The sequence below is a fragment of the Lingula anatina genome, chromosome 5, assembly GCF_051362555.1.
Source record: "Lingula anatina isolate TDL-2025a chromosome 5, LinAna3.0, whole genome shotgun sequence".
NCBI classification, from domain to species: Eukaryota; Metazoa; Brachiopoda; class Lingulata; order Lingulida; family Lingulidae; genus Lingula; species Lingula anatina.
In genome coordinates, this window is record NC_141771.1 from 16,303,988 (window position 1) to 16,319,611 (window position 15,624).

At 34.5% G+C, this 15,624-nt stretch overlaps 1 protein-coding gene across 4 annotated transcripts in view; it reads left to right on the top strand.

Annotated features, from left to right (window-relative positions):
* Window positions 1-15,624, top strand: part of LOC106171804 (growth factor receptor-bound protein 14) — a 55,128-nt gene that overhangs the window by 34,710 nt on the left and 4,794 nt on the right. For all 4 annotated transcript variants that reach the window (XM_087012377.1, XM_087012378.1, XM_013552273.3 and 1 more), the window contains 8 exons: window positions 11,777-11,851; window positions 12,578-12,737; window positions 13,216-13,337; window positions 13,646-13,735; window positions 14,201-14,341; window positions 14,660-14,770; window positions 15,038-15,136; window positions 15,439-15,534. In XM_087012377.1, the coding sequence (XP_086868503.1) occupies window positions 11,777-11,851; window positions 12,578-12,737; window positions 13,216-13,337; window positions 13,646-13,735; window positions 14,201-14,341; window positions 14,660-14,770; window positions 15,038-15,136; window positions 15,439-15,534 (894 nt within the window). The remainder of the gene's footprint in view (window positions 1-11,776; window positions 11,852-12,577; window positions 12,738-13,215; window positions 13,338-13,645; window positions 13,736-14,200; window positions 14,342-14,659; window positions 14,771-15,037; window positions 15,137-15,438; window positions 15,535-15,624) is intronic.

Below are 15,624 nucleotides of genomic sequence, written 5' to 3' on the forward strand. Positions count from 1 at the left end.
CTTAAATTATAATAGCGATATTGTGAGTCTAAATTTTTATCATACCATGTCCATGTTTCCATTTATATTAAAGTGTACCAACTTATATTATAATAGCAGATACTGTGAGTCTAATCTCTTATCGTACCATGTCCACGTTTCCAGTTATGTTAAAATGTACCAACTTATATTATAATAGCAGATCTATTGTAAGTCTGATCTCTTATTGTAGGTAGTAATAAATGTAAGGACACGGCAGTATTTTCAACCAAATTAGATGAAGTCGCCACATTTTAAGGACCTTTCTCCATGATCATTAACATTCTACCTTAGCATGTTCCTTCTGTATAGCTTTTTGTTTTTTTAGAGATTGACATTTTGATAGCCTGGCTGTTATGTACAGGAAGCAGCTAACTATGTTAACAGACCTCTCAATTAAGCTTGACATGGCCAATGAATAAACAGTAGTTAGTTTCTTCTCACTGATATTTTGCTCAATCCTTGTCCACAATGTCTTTACTGCACTGAAGAGTATCTGCATACTCCAGATAGTCCTACTGCACCAGAAAAGAGACCTCTCAAAACAGAACCCTGAACATAAAGTGCTAATTAAGGTATTTCAAATGCTCCATGTAAAAAAGGCCTTAATTTGGAATAGAATATTCGTAATTTCCAATCAGAACAGGTAATTTGCAATTTCGGACTGCAAGAAACCAGTTTTAGTCTTTCAAATGCCTAATGCCCAATGATGCAGGTGGTCAAATCACATGTTGTTAGATTCAGTTTCCTGAAATAATTAAGTTAAAAATAAAATAACTAATAATTTGTCTTCTATGATAGGAAACATATATAAGATAAAGCCATTTCAGCAGAACCAGAGAAGCACTATACAGCATGCTGTTGTTTCTTTGATGCTGTTTGAGTAAAGAGGGGGGGAGGGGGGGATCCTTAAAAGGGGTAAAACTTTTCAATTAGATTTTGTAATTCATTCTCAGTGTCTTTTTCCTCAGACTGATAGTAGGCACATCATCTGTTTTTTGTTCCTACCTAGGTCATCTCTTTTTATGTACAGACACAGATGTGTCTGTACATATTGCCATCACCTGCGTCTGTCGTCGCCGATGGCGATGGCGATGCCGATGCCGATGCCGGCGACGTGCACTTTCCTTGTAAACACGATAAGTGGAGGGCAGTTTTACTTTTTGGCTTTATATTTACAGAGCTGATGAATATTCATAAAACGCAGGTCAAGTTCGAAAATCAGTATGATCGGGCCATTATTGTAGAAGTTATGCTGTTTTTTCACTTTTTTTTTCAAAGCATTTCAAGACATTTGATTATTATTTTGCGTTAATGCTTGAAATATTTGACGCCTTATTGAAATCTGATTAAATGAACATTCATGATTCTGGTACTATTTACCTTTTTTCTGAAATGGATGAATTATTATTCAAATGTCATTTATTAAGGAGTAATGCAGAAGTTAATGCCAAATATAGGTGATCTCAGAGAAAGTTGGCATCATCTTGAATGCTTTAAGTAGAATTTCTAATTTTACATTTTCTAAAATGTGAAAGTAAGAATTATTTGCATCATGTATTCAGATGTCACTGCCTAGTCCATAATTATGTGCAAACTCGAATCTTCCTTTTGTCATTCCACAAAAAGTGAACAATTGTTTATTAAATGTTTTGAGATCCAATAATATGCATAATACGAAGAAAGTTACATTTCACAAGGAATCTGAAAGACCCCTTTAAACCTTACCTTAGAGCAAATTGTGGCTGTCTTTATGAAAAAACCTTAAATTTGCTTTTAAAGGTGACAGTTAACTACTGTATCATGGTGTCAAAAAATATTGGCAATATTGCAAAGTTGACTAAATGATATTTACATTTATTGATTTTTAGCAGTCTGCAAATGCAAGCTTTAGCTCAAACACCTTTCAACTTTTTGCGAAATAGGCCCCAATGGAGCATGTTGGAACTGAAAGCTGTGGCAATGTGTACGTGAGTCCAGTCACACTGCCACAGTATTGTAACTAAATATCTAAATGGGTTAACTCCAGGGAATCGAAGACGTAAATGACTTTCTTTGAAACACACTTCAGAAGCTGTTGGTTTCTTCGAAATGCTATTACTGTCATTTGAACATTAAAAGCTGTTCCTGTCAATTAGCCTGTTGAATCAAACAGAAAGGCGACAAATTACTTCCATATTTCAATCACCTGTTTCAGATGTTTAATCCTTCTAGATTTGTAATAATTTTTAGCTGCTTGCAAAACCAATTTTTGGACTTGAACCCTTCCTTGCAGTCAACTTTTTTCACAGATTTGTCAAAACATTATATAATTTTATAGTACTAGTAGGTGACATGCATTAAAGGTATCAGTTATAATACCTTCAAGATATATAAGCCTTGAGGTAATTTCCAGGATGTGCATGTACATGTATATGGCAAGATCTACACGCAAGGAATATTCTGCATTAAATTTTAACTCGGTAGAAAATCTTTGGAGAGGTGGGCCTATGCACGTCATTTGATACTTGCTGTAAACTGTTTTTTTTCCTAATGCTAACATTATGTTACTGTTTTATTAGCATGAATTAAGGCCATATTGAGGAAAATTATGAATTTTTGTAAAAATGATGTTTATTCTGGGCTTGTAAAAATACTTCGTACTTTCTGCTATTGTTGGAATAAGTTATCCATCTTTTTAACTATTATACTGTATAGTTCACTGTGTAGATAATAATTTTAATTATTTCCCTATATCACCCTATATACTGTGGATATGCCTTGGCCTTGGGTCATTCTCTCCTTGGGCTGAAAAACAACTTGTTTTTCTCAGTGCAGCCTAATTTCACTTGTGGTAATTGAACTACGGATGGCACCTTATTGTGATAGGGTCTGATAACAAGGAAAAAAATGGACAGTATTTATCAATATGGCTGATTGTTATCCAAGTTATTATCACCATGGATGATAAACAGGTTGTGGTCGCGTTCACACCTGGTTTAACTTGAACAGGTATCAGTGTAAAAGGCATTAAAGGACATTAAAGACATTCATGTGACATTCATATTTAGTGGAAATGTGCCTCAGAATCTTGGGTTTGCCTCTTATATAAGGGGATCAAACATTTGCATCATTGTTCTCTATCTCATCATACCATGTGGCAAATAACTCCAGGGGCCAGTTCCAAAAAAATAAAGGTATGTGCACATATATTGTGTATAGTCTCAAAATTGGCCTTAATTTTTGTCACAGAAATTTTGGTTTACACCAGTTCATGATGCATTCATATTATATTCAGATAAGTATTTGTATTATAATAATCGTAATTTAAAGAAATATATTTCTATACAGTATTTGTGGTGCTTTTACTGCATACTAGTAGATAAGAGCCATAGCTTAGCATGTTATTTCATTTTGTGCTAACACTTAATAAGAATGTTCTAATTTCATTGAAGAAATTATGACTTAAAAAGTACAGTGTCTGTAAAATTAACACTTTTCCTGTATAATTGCAAAAATTATAGTAATTACCTTACCTGTCTAAATTGTACTGTTTGTGAACATAACTTTTAGAATTTGACGGACTGGGGTTTGATCGAGATTACATACACAGCTGGAGATTACATGTCTTTTGTTCGTACATCAGTTGCTGGCAAGTTGTTTACCATAATACATAAGGGAGAGGTAAAATAAGGCAACCCTTTCCATTATCCAATGTATTATGTGACAAAGTGAAATGAAAATTCAATAGATGATATTTGTAGGGTGAAATTGCACTGAGAGTTCATGGTTCATTTGTAGAAAAATGAATGAAGATATTAATGATAAATAATAATGATAAATAAAAATGAAAATAAAACTTATCTCCTTCAGGTTCAACTCAGTGCTCTTGTACAACATAGAGATTAAAATTTACAATTCTAAAACATTTTAATGAAACAAAAACAATGCTGGAGAGCAAGCTCTTCAGTGAACTATAGAATTTGAAGTCAATATCTAGTCATCTAGCTTCAAAAGAAAGGCTTATTGCCATGTGAAATTTTTAAGGTTTAAGTTAATCTCGATGTGAACACAACCATTGCTGGTAGTGAAGATATAATAATATACATGTTGGGTTGGTGTGCAAAAAAATCAATTGTATTGTCCCCATCCAAACTGATGATCCGAGGCTAATCTGCAATTTCTGAAATAAATGATATTTTAGGATAAGGGCATTCTAATCATTCTTTACAGTATGGTCAAACTGCACCATTTTTTATAATCATTCACAAAATTATAGTCCATTGGCTATGCTTCTGAAAACAATTTTTTTCTTTTGTGTGTGTGTGAGAGAGAGAGAGAGAGAGAATAAAAATGATGACCCTTTAATCAAGGGCATTGAACAAATAGATATTGGAAAAACCAGGTGTTTAACATTTATTTAAAAAATTAATTGAAATCCATCATTTTACTAGATTTGATATATATCTGTATAGATATAACCTCGCTCTTTGTATTTTATGTAATCGATTGCAGTCTCCCCTTGGTGCCCTAGACATGGCTCAGACATAGCTCAAAAATAAAACAGTCTACTGGCATTATTGTTGATTAGATTTTGATAAGATTGCATTATACAGGACTGTAGCAGCAACCTGTAGTTTGTTTGAATTTTTGTTTGTTTGATCAATGGGCAATTCACTGAAATTTATATTAACTGGGTGATCCAACTGATTATATTTGTCTGTCTGCTATTATGCCAGACAGATATTAAAAAGCAACCAGTGATTAGATAATTTGAACAAAGAATTATCTCCATTTATTGTTATCCCAGACATGAGCTTTTTCCACTGAATCACAGAATTACCCTTTTTTACATGACCCCAGAGCAATAAAAACCCTAAAAAATTTATGAAAGGTGTTTGGTTCCACAATAAATGTTTATAGTTTTTTTTTCTAAAACCTGGGCTTAAATGCCTGTACCCTTTTGAGGTTCTGCATTACATTATATATATATATTTATAATTGAGATGCTTACTTTGAAATACGGGCTGTATGGTTTAGTTATTTAATTAACTTGGTATTATTGTACTGTCTCTCTTTCACTTTCATTTTTCTAAAAGAAAACATAGATAGATATTGTGATAATAAATAAATGGAAATGCGTAAAAAATTGACTTAACTGCAGAAGTTTCAAATATCCCATCATTTCATCATTTCATCATTATAATTACCATTTTAATCAAAGACTTCTAAGGGCAGACTTTCTTCTTTGTTTCGTCCTATTTATTGCTCTTTTACTAGACTAATGGAGAAAAAAAAAACCCAAGTATTATTTGTAGGATATGATCTGGAGTCTCTCAGAGATAATTGATGTTTGACCTCAGAAAACTCTGTCCTCATTTCTGAGTCAAAGTAATCAGTTGATTAGATCTTGTATTGTCTTAAACCATCTATATCAATAAACTGTGCCAGAAGAATAAAAGGGTTGTTATTGCTCTAGTCTAAGAGTTAGGTCAATTTAAGTATGAACATCGTAGGCTGCATTCACAACGGCAGACTAACAGATGTGCAGATAAAATATGGCGACCCACTTAAAAGCTTGCCACATAATCCCCTAATAGACATTGAATAGATTATGCTACAAACATTCAAGTGGGTCGGCCATATTTGATCCGTGGATCTATTAGTCTGCTGTTGTCAATGCAGCCATAGTCGACTAGGTGCATGTTTAGGCCCTGGCGGAGATCTCGCAGTTTGACATCAGAGCCAAAATTTCAGGAGCGGACTTAGGCCGTCTTCTGGGTCTTCTGGAAGACGGTCAGATTTTCAAGTTTACATTGACGGGTATCTCATTTTTCCTGTCGGAAGACAGTCAAAAATGGAGGATGGAACAATAAAGATAATTTGGAAGCCTGTCAGAAAATATGTCTGGATCCGCCCCTGAATTTCATCCATATAATGGCGCGTGTGGAGGTGGGGAGACCATTGGGAATCGGTGGCATCGCTTTTGAATTGTGGTTGGCCATATTTAGTTGGTGGATCAGTTAGTGCTCGGATCATATATTCTGAATTCCCCCTTAGACTTGCGTTCGCATTGCGCACAGCACAGAAGGCAATCAAAGTGTCAACTACTTCCTGAAGTTAGGATTTATTATTTATTTCAATATAATTGATCATCGGGCTTTATTCAGTTCCTTTCAGTTTTTTTTTAGATCTCGTTCTCTCAGCCATAACTCACACTCACAGGAAATTATGATCAAAGTCAGGTATTTCATCTCATCTCCTGACAACTGTGATGTTTTCAGTCTACTGCTCCAGTCAGAATTAAATAGATAGTTTTGTCTTTGATAGACACTGCTCGATCAGAATTAAGTGCCGTCATGGTTTGTTTTTGTAGTAGTTTTTTATTATGTACTGTACATGTAACTTTATCATAAAAAAAAAAATATATATATATATCTGAATACTTTTACACATGCATACAAGCGCATGCAGGCACACACACACACACATACTACTTATTTTTATTAGCATTAGTATTAGTATTGTGCCTTGGTGGCAGTTTGGATTCAGACAGTGCTCTAGTTTGTTGTGATACAGTTATGTTGAAGATGAGAGCTTGTGGTAGTTGAGACAGGGCTGTTTATCTGTCATTGCACAGTGATGTGATAATATAGAAAACAAGCCGTTTCAAACAACTTCATTCAAACAGACAAGTCCTTGGCACTAACCTTCCCCCCCCTCCCTCTGGTCAGAAAAGGTCTGCTTTGAATCAGAATTTGATCAAAATTCTCTTCTGCTTTTCAAGTTCTGTCAACTAAGGGGAAAAAATGTCCACCTTTTCAGGAAAAGACCCCTTATATGATATTGCTGGCAGCAGACCTGTGCTGTCATGTTTTTACTTGCTACCTATTCTCTGACATCTGTTTTTTTTTTTTTTTTTTTTTTTTTTTTTTTTTTTTTTTTTTGCGGAAACTCAGAATGCAACGTTTTTTAAATTCAATTATGATGGTTCCTGAGATTCGTCAAGATCTGCAAAGAAGTCTGGGTTAGGTGTCATGATAAATGTTTGAAACGTAGGCTCACGTCTGTATTTTAAGTTAAGCCTTGTCATATTCTTTGTGGTTGATGGAGAAATAAGAATGCTTCAGTGAAGGTGTGTGCGTGTGTGTTCATGCATATTTGTGTTTGTGTAACATGTGTAAGAATGTTAGGCGGGGTATTTAGATTTTAGTTATTTAATATTCTTTTGTATTTTTCTGCATAGAAATGTCATCCAGGGTCCAACAATAGTGTTTAAGTGACGCATAAGTGGCACGATGAATCCCTTAAGCATTTACTTCAAAATGATAATTGACTAATTCACTACAAAAGAGAAGAAGAAAATTGATATCTGTCATCTCTGAATGAGCAATAAATGCAGGCAGCATTCATAATGTTATAACCTTGAGATAGATAAAGGTAATAGTTTGCTTGAAAAAAAAAATGTGATTTGTATTGGTACTGGTACCTTCAAGCCATTTTCTTTTATGCCAGCTGTTAGGTGAGTCATAACTCATTGACAATTTGCCATAATTTGCCCAGAGAAAGATAAAGTAAACTCGGGTCTATTTTTTCACAAGTGAGCCTTATATTAAGCTGAAGGCGGTTCTCTTTAAATCATCAAGGGTAACTGTTAATTTGGCTTATGAGACATGAAAGAGGAGGGTCCGGGGACTGGACATGTTTGCAGAGCGAGAGATGATCGCAGATAACTCCCATGTCCTCCGCTGCTACTGAAGATAAAATTTAATTGGCTTCAAGGACGAGTATCAGTTGTGGTAATTACTCTCTGATTTTGAGCAGGATTTTTTAGGTGGATATTCTAGAATAGTATTTTGTTTAGTATTGCTAATTATTAGGTAGAGGCAAGCTTTCCGTTCTGGTGGTCCTTGAGAAGAGACAAAACCAAAGAAAAAGAAAATTGCTAATTATTTAATGACACCCCTGATCGCAGATAACTCCATGTCCTCTACTGCTACTGAAGATAAAAATTAATTGGCTTCAAGGACGAGTACCAGTTGTGGTAATTCCTCTCTGATTTTGAGCAGGATTTTTTAGGTGGATATTCTAGAAAATATATTTTGCTTAGTATTGCTAATTTGTAGGTAAAGGTGTGTTTTCCACTCTGGTGGACCTTTAGAAGGGACAAAGCCAATAGTCCAAGAAGAAGAATGTTGCAAATTATTTAAAGACTACATGAAAATTACTGTGTTTGGCTGACAAATGGAAATATATTTTTTAATTTCCTGTTGTACGAGTAACTAAATATTATAAATATAGAAAGGCAGCAATGTTTATTATGAGTATGGTGCTTGAAATTTGTGAACAAGTACCTTACTTCTGTAAGTGCCAAGTGTCACTGTAAATGTAGGACAGTAGGTCGTGTTCACATTTGGACCAATTTAAAATCATAGGGTCCAAAATTTTGGTATCAAAATGCATACCATAGCTTAATATTTAATTTTACTATTTTTTTTTTCGATATCCTGAGTATATACCATAGAATTATATTGGTATTGATACTTTGTTTATTGTTTACTTAAGACAGAAGCTAGTCTAGATAAATGTAAATGTGAAATTTATACAGATGAAGCTTCCAAGTTAGGCTAGTTTTGAATAGACTTGAGAAACACAGTGATGGTTATGAAATACATGCAAGGGGGTTTGACCATCAAAATGTTAACTGTTAATATAAATTCAACATAGGTTCTATGTCAGCATGGTAAAATTTCAGACACCCTTGCTCTTGAAATTGCCTGCTATTGGCTACACATATTCTGTAGCATTAACTGGGAAAAAAGTTATTATATCATTTTTTTAATGAATGATAAGGGTAAATTTGACATATATTGGGCATCAAAAAAAAAAAAAAAATGATGTGGTTTGTGGAGCATTTCTGTGTAACCAACATTTCATCACCTTAATTTCTATGCTGACGATTTGGATATAACCGAGATCTGTAAGTTATAATGTACCCTACTTTGAAGAGTCAGTCATGTGGTTAGGACCATTTGAAGAAGGAAATGACATTCCTTTTAGATAAAAAATATTTAAATTTGTCTGTTTAGAAATTCCACTATTAATTACCATGATGACCTTGTTTCCTATGCATATAAAGACCTTCAGTGATGGCATATGGTTGTCCTTGGGAAGACATATGATAATCACTCGATCTTTGCAATGAGCAAGAATTGTTAATTTTACAAATATTGTATTTTTACTGTCACAATGTCTTCAAATTAGAATATCCCTATTGAGTGGTAGTAACAAAATTTAGCAGCAGTAATTATTGTAATATTCCATACAGTAAAAGCACTACAAAAGTGATAAAGAAATATGATCTTTGTAATTATAAACTAATATGTATCTGAAAGTTTGATAATTTTTTGCCCATTGAAAAGATCGTGTCAATACCTATTCTAGCCTAAGTTAATCTGGGTTTGAATGCGGCCATAATAAGGGTGCTGTGGCCTACTTTTCTTTTTCATTTTCCCTGACACTGTCATGATCTATATTTTACATGGTGTTGTCATAGAGGAAGTAAAGTCATGCATGCAGTTGATAAAATAGTGAGATTTGCATTCTTTGTCGGCACACTCTGACAGTGTTAAATAATTTTGAACTAGAGGTAAATCTTTAAGTGGAAGGCAGTGTTGGGGCTTTTCAATTTCTGGTAAGTTTTTAAATTTTATTTTAAAAAATATTCTGGTTTTATATTTAAGGTGTGTGATGGTTTTATGTACTGTACATGTAGAAAAATATTGAAGAGTTTTAAGTATAATATATTTTTTCTCTGGTGGAATTTGTGCATTGTTTTAAGAAAAAGGGGATGCTTTTGAGTCAATAGAAACAAAAAGAAAAAAATGGCTTGTTGCTGTATCACATACATATATGTTCTTACATGTACCTAGTAACTAAAGTAAATTGTGGACAGTTTTCAAAAGTTAGAATAGCGCCCGTATGGACTCCTTGTGACAAAGAATTACAACACTTTTGAACAGTTGCTGAAATTATGTTTACATAACATGTGAATTCTGTCTTGCATAGGCCTTCAACTCACCTGAAGCTAGATCATAATTAATTTAAGTTTTCTTTATGAAATATATCAAAGTGATTGAGATATTAAGTGCAATATTGGTTATTTATAATGTCTTCTTGTGTAAATGATCAGAACTTACATCAGTTGAAACATGATCAGTTTGTGAACTGATTCTTAACTCTTATTACACATTCATATGCCAAAGGTATGGTGCGTGAATAGGGAGCAAATGAATTACAAACTGTTGTGAGATAAGTGACACCAGATAACACTGTGTGGAATTACAGGTTTCAGCAGTCGTAGTGTGTGCCAAAGGGAGCGTTCAGATAAACCCATCCTCTTAGCTGGATCGATTCAACTCTATTAGAGATTCTCCCTAAGTGAAATCACTTTTGTTGGCTTAAATGACCAAGATCGCATTCACAACGAGTTGAGCCAGGCTTTACAAATCCTGGGGACTAAATATGGCGGTCGTACATGAAAGAAAAACCGCCTAATATTTTAATAGTCTCTCCGCCTATCACACGCCTCCCCACACGTCGTCCCTGCGTGGGGAACAGTCATTAAATCTCGGCTCCATTGGGACGACACATGGGGAGGCGTGTGAGAGGCGGAGAGACTATTAAAGGATTAGGCGGTTTTTCTTTCATGTACGTCCACCATATTTAGTCCCCAGGATTTGTAAAGCCTGGCTCAACTCGTGAATTCGATCTAACACCTCCTTGAGCTGCTAAGACGAAGGCACACAAATGTTAATTACCCCCCAGCTATGAAGGAGACTTAGCATGCAATTAGGCTGATTACACAACGTAAATGCAATTAAGTGAAAATCCCCTGCAGAGCTGTTTGGATTGTTCAGGCTGGTACGATGTTTGAATCTGAAAAGGGTCTAAATCTTCTACAGGTGTTATAGTGCGTTACTGCAACAGAGATAGTCCAATTCACTAATAGATTATTATATAGAAATGAAACTCTTTTGAATTTAGACATAAATCGGAATATTTAGCTGCAACAATTCTCTGGACCCATCTAGGCTTGTGCACCTTTATCTGCATTTTTAAAAAGTTGAAATAAAAATTTTGTTCTATGAAAAAAGGATTTTGAAAGCTTGGTTAAAATAACTATTTTGTCATAGACACTTGATTATAAAATATAAATCATTCACATGGGGCACATGAAGATGGAAAGTCACTCCTGGACAAACTGGACTGGATGTGAATGTATAGGTAGGAATAGACGGACAGATACTAGTAACGTGATGCCCATTGGTTCTGAGAACGCATTCCCAGAGATCTAGATCGACTTTACATCCTGGGTGTTCATGCTAAATTGCTGTCAGCCGACCGAGTATGGAAGTTAATTACCCCATTACAGCTTATAGTAGGCGGGACAGACATTTAAGCTGGCTAAGCTGACAGTAATCTAGTGAGACTCCCCACGGGGATAGATGGATCTAAAATCTGTGGGGTCTGAGATTCAGAAATCCCCATGAATAGCCATTTTTCTGTCAAACAACATAGACTAACTAGTCTGTGGATCAAATATGAGGTGAGTCTGACAGTATGAATTCTCGCCTCCCAAGCACCTTCCAAGCAGGGGCAGAGTGATTAAACCTCGATCTGCACGCTTTCAAGTGGGTTGCACCAAAAAGTGATTTTTTTTAGAGGAACCTTCTAGTATTTGTTTATTTGTTTATGCCATTTGGTTATTTACTTTCAGATGGAGACAGAATGGAGAGGGCAGCTTCTTAGGACTGCATCAGAGAGGTTGGCAGGGAAGGCAGTGCAAAGAAAGGTAAATAGATTTAATTTCCTGCTTAGTTTTTGTTGGTTGCTATAGACAATCATTTTCCATAGAATTCATTGTTTTGGTGACTGTGACTGCATCCTTGAATATTTCACCATGGTATTTTATTAATAACATGGCTTTTGTCTGCTCATTAAGACATGGAACAGTTGTTTTTCTTTTCCTTGACTAATCGATATTTCTGCTGTATTCGTATCGTTGTATTAAGGTCTAAGTTGCTATCATAGGCTTACTTGGATGTGTTTGTACTTTGATTAATTATGATTGGATTGGTCTTTAGAATTCCACCAAAACAACTAAACAACTAAAATCCAAACAACTAAAATCTTAGCCAGAATAGGCCAGGTCGTACTCATCAATTTTAAAATACAAATTCTTGAATTTTTCCCAAAATGTGGGCCATTATATATTTTCTCTTTTTATATGCCCCAACTTGGAAAAAAGCACATATGCAATATGTACATGCATAGGTTTATTTCTTTCACATTTTGATTCAGAATGGACCTTTTTTGACCAAAATGATGACTTTTTCTAACACCCCCACCCAAACTGAACTACCCCATACCCCTATACCCTGTCTACGAGCCTTGTCGATACTTGATTGCTTATGGCAGTTGCAGCAGAGATCTCAAATGTCTTCTTCATACATCCTCATCAGACGTCAGCAATACGATGTAGATACATTCTGAATAATTTACCACCATTGTTTTCCAGGTATTACTGAATATTTATAACCAAGACAGCAGCTACAAGACAGTCCCTATCAATGAGTACAGTAACGTCTGGGACCTCTGCTACTTACTGGTGATGAAGAATCATGCAATGGAGGACAAAAACTGGATGTTGGTGGAGCACCTTACCAAACTAAATCTGGGTAAGAGAGTAAATGTCCTGATTCTTAGGGCACATTCCCATAGATTTTAGATCGATCTATCCCCGTGGGGAGTCTCACTAGATTAATGTCAGATAATCCGGCTTAAATGTCCGTCCCGCCTACTACAAGCTGTTAGGGGTAATTAACTTTCGTGCCCGCTCGGCTGACAGGTATTTAGCGTGAACCCCCAGGGAGTTAGGTCGATCTAGTTGGATCGATCTAATCTCTTGTAATGGCAGGGTCAATCTATCTCAGCAGGGATTCTTGCTAAGGCGCGGTCAAAGTAATCAGCTTAATTCTCTGGTATGCCTTCTTGGTAAAGTCAGAAAAACCTTGTGGTCCTTGATGTTGTTCATGTTGCTTTGTGAGTGGGTGTGTCAGACAATAAAACTGATTACATTACTGAGTTTTCCCAGTCTTCTTTAATGTAAAATTTAAAAGAAAATTTTTCAAATTTGAGGATTTTTTATACTTTTAGAAAGAGGACTGGAGGACCATGAGCTCATATTGCCATTGTATGACCAGTGGAAGAATAACGAGAACAACAAATTTTACTTCAGGAAAGATTTCAGAAAATATGACCTATTTCAAAACCCTGCTGTAAGTACTCATAGAAGCCATTCAGAACAGAATTTTACAGATATTAAAAGTTTTTAAGTCATAAATACTTAGAATTAAAATATCCCATTGAGTGGTAGCAAAAAAATTGAGAAGCAATCTGCCTTATTTGTTCTGTACCAAAAATAGTACATAGAATATAAATTTTAATGATTTTAAAGTTCTGTTTCTGAAAGATTGATAATTTTTCTGCATTATAAATATCGGGTCATTACCTTAACATGTTTATACAGTAAAATAGAAAAATGTCCGATGGTGAATGATTGAATTTGCTGTTTTTTTCCTTCCAGCAATATTACCCTGACCACTTGGTGGACACAGAGGAAGACTTAGTGGGGATAAGTAAAAAAGCCGAAATACAGAAAAAAATGCTGCTACAGGTAATTATATGACATGTACAGTGAAACTACACATATGCATGAACCTAGGTACTAATATGCACAAACATGCACATGCAGAACAAAAGGTTTTATTTCTCCTTGAAAATATGTCACACATAAACACAAGTGTATGAAAAAACAGTTCAGAGATTTGTAACAGAAAAACAGAAGAAAAAGAAAAGATGCAGCGAAGCTACAAATGCAGACTTACAGCAATATAAGGATGAAAAGCCAGACCTGGTCTAATCAATCACTCCTACAAATTTCTTAAAAATCTACATATTTTGTTAATATTTGATTTGATACCTGATTGTGGTATCTTAAGAAAATGTTTCACTCAATTGCAAAACTGTAATAGCCCACTAATGCTTCTTCAGGTAATAATTTTCCGCTTATTGTACATCCTAAGATATTATACATCCTAAGAATTTCAATTTTAATTAATTATTTAATATTTTAATTCAGAATTTATTCAGTGAGTCGGATAGAGTTCCAGATATGCAAGGGTTTCTCCATGTCAAAGACGCGGGTAAGAAGTCTTGGAAGAAGATGTTTTTCCTTCTCCGTGGTTCGGGACTGTATTATTCCACAAAAGGAACATCAAAGGTAGATACCTGAATCTTTTTTGTGACGAATTTAAAGTAGTGTCACAGAAGATATAGAGATTAATGCTAGTGACAAGCATGATTATGATTATAATCATTTTAATTTGTTACTTTGCCATAAAATCAGCCTAAATTTCTAGTTACAAAGTTTAAATAAAGATGTTTAAGATAGCTGCTGTAAATGGCTTATTAGTAATTTTTCATCTAAAGATGTCAAAATCAATTTGTTATCAGATAAACTCACATTAATTTTTATAAAGGAAACGTATTTTAAAATCTAAATAATTTTAAATTGATAAAATAATTGTATTTATTTCAGGATCCCCGACACCTTGTAACTTTCTCCCAGCTCACAGATTGCAATGTTTACTTGTGTTTAAGTGCCAAAAAAACTTTTCATGCACCGACAGATTTTGCCTTTTGTTTAAAGGTAAGTATTGAGGTGAAGACAAAAGTTTGATTGTGGGGGTTAATTGTTATTATTTGCGGTATCATACAGCTTTTTGAAAAATATTTTCCATTGCCTTTTGTAATGATGATTAAAAAGTTATATTGTTTACATCTAAGTTTTGAGTTCAATAGGAAATCACGACACAAAATTTCATCTGTATGTACCATCCAGTTTTAAATTTAGTAAGAATGATATGTTACAGTTGTTTTCAAAAAAGCTTACACATGTCATTAACTAAAATTTCAGCCTTCAGAAGATGTAGAAGATCCCAAAGATTTGAAGTGTTTGTGTGCCGAGGATGAGAAAAGTCGAATAAGATGGGTTGCGGGGTTACGCTTTGTTAAGGTGTGGACTGACTTCTGTGTGATTTAATTTTTTTATAATGCACCAAATTAAGTAACATTTATTGTGACATAAAATGATAGACGGAACTAAGCTACATACTAGTAACTTTATTTAACGATTTCAGGATTGTCTTGTCAAATTTTTACATGAGAAAACGTAAATGGATTTTGCTCATTGATACCTTTGGCTTGTCTGGAGTTGTTATAAATATTAATCTTTATATCTTTGTTTATTTTGTATCTGTTATTATTATTATAATAATAATTATTATTTTCTGACTTGTTTGTATCCTTTTTATGCAGTTTGGGTCCAAATTACGTGAAAACTATAAAACAGCCATGAGACGAGAAGAAAAAGCTAAACTAGCAGAGAACGGGCATGGGCTGCCTGGGCAGAAAGTAAGTAGTGATTATACAGTCAACCAAATAAGTTTGAAAACACGAATGAAATTGTTTTTCAGCAATTAAAAGCCTATTTTATGTAGCGGG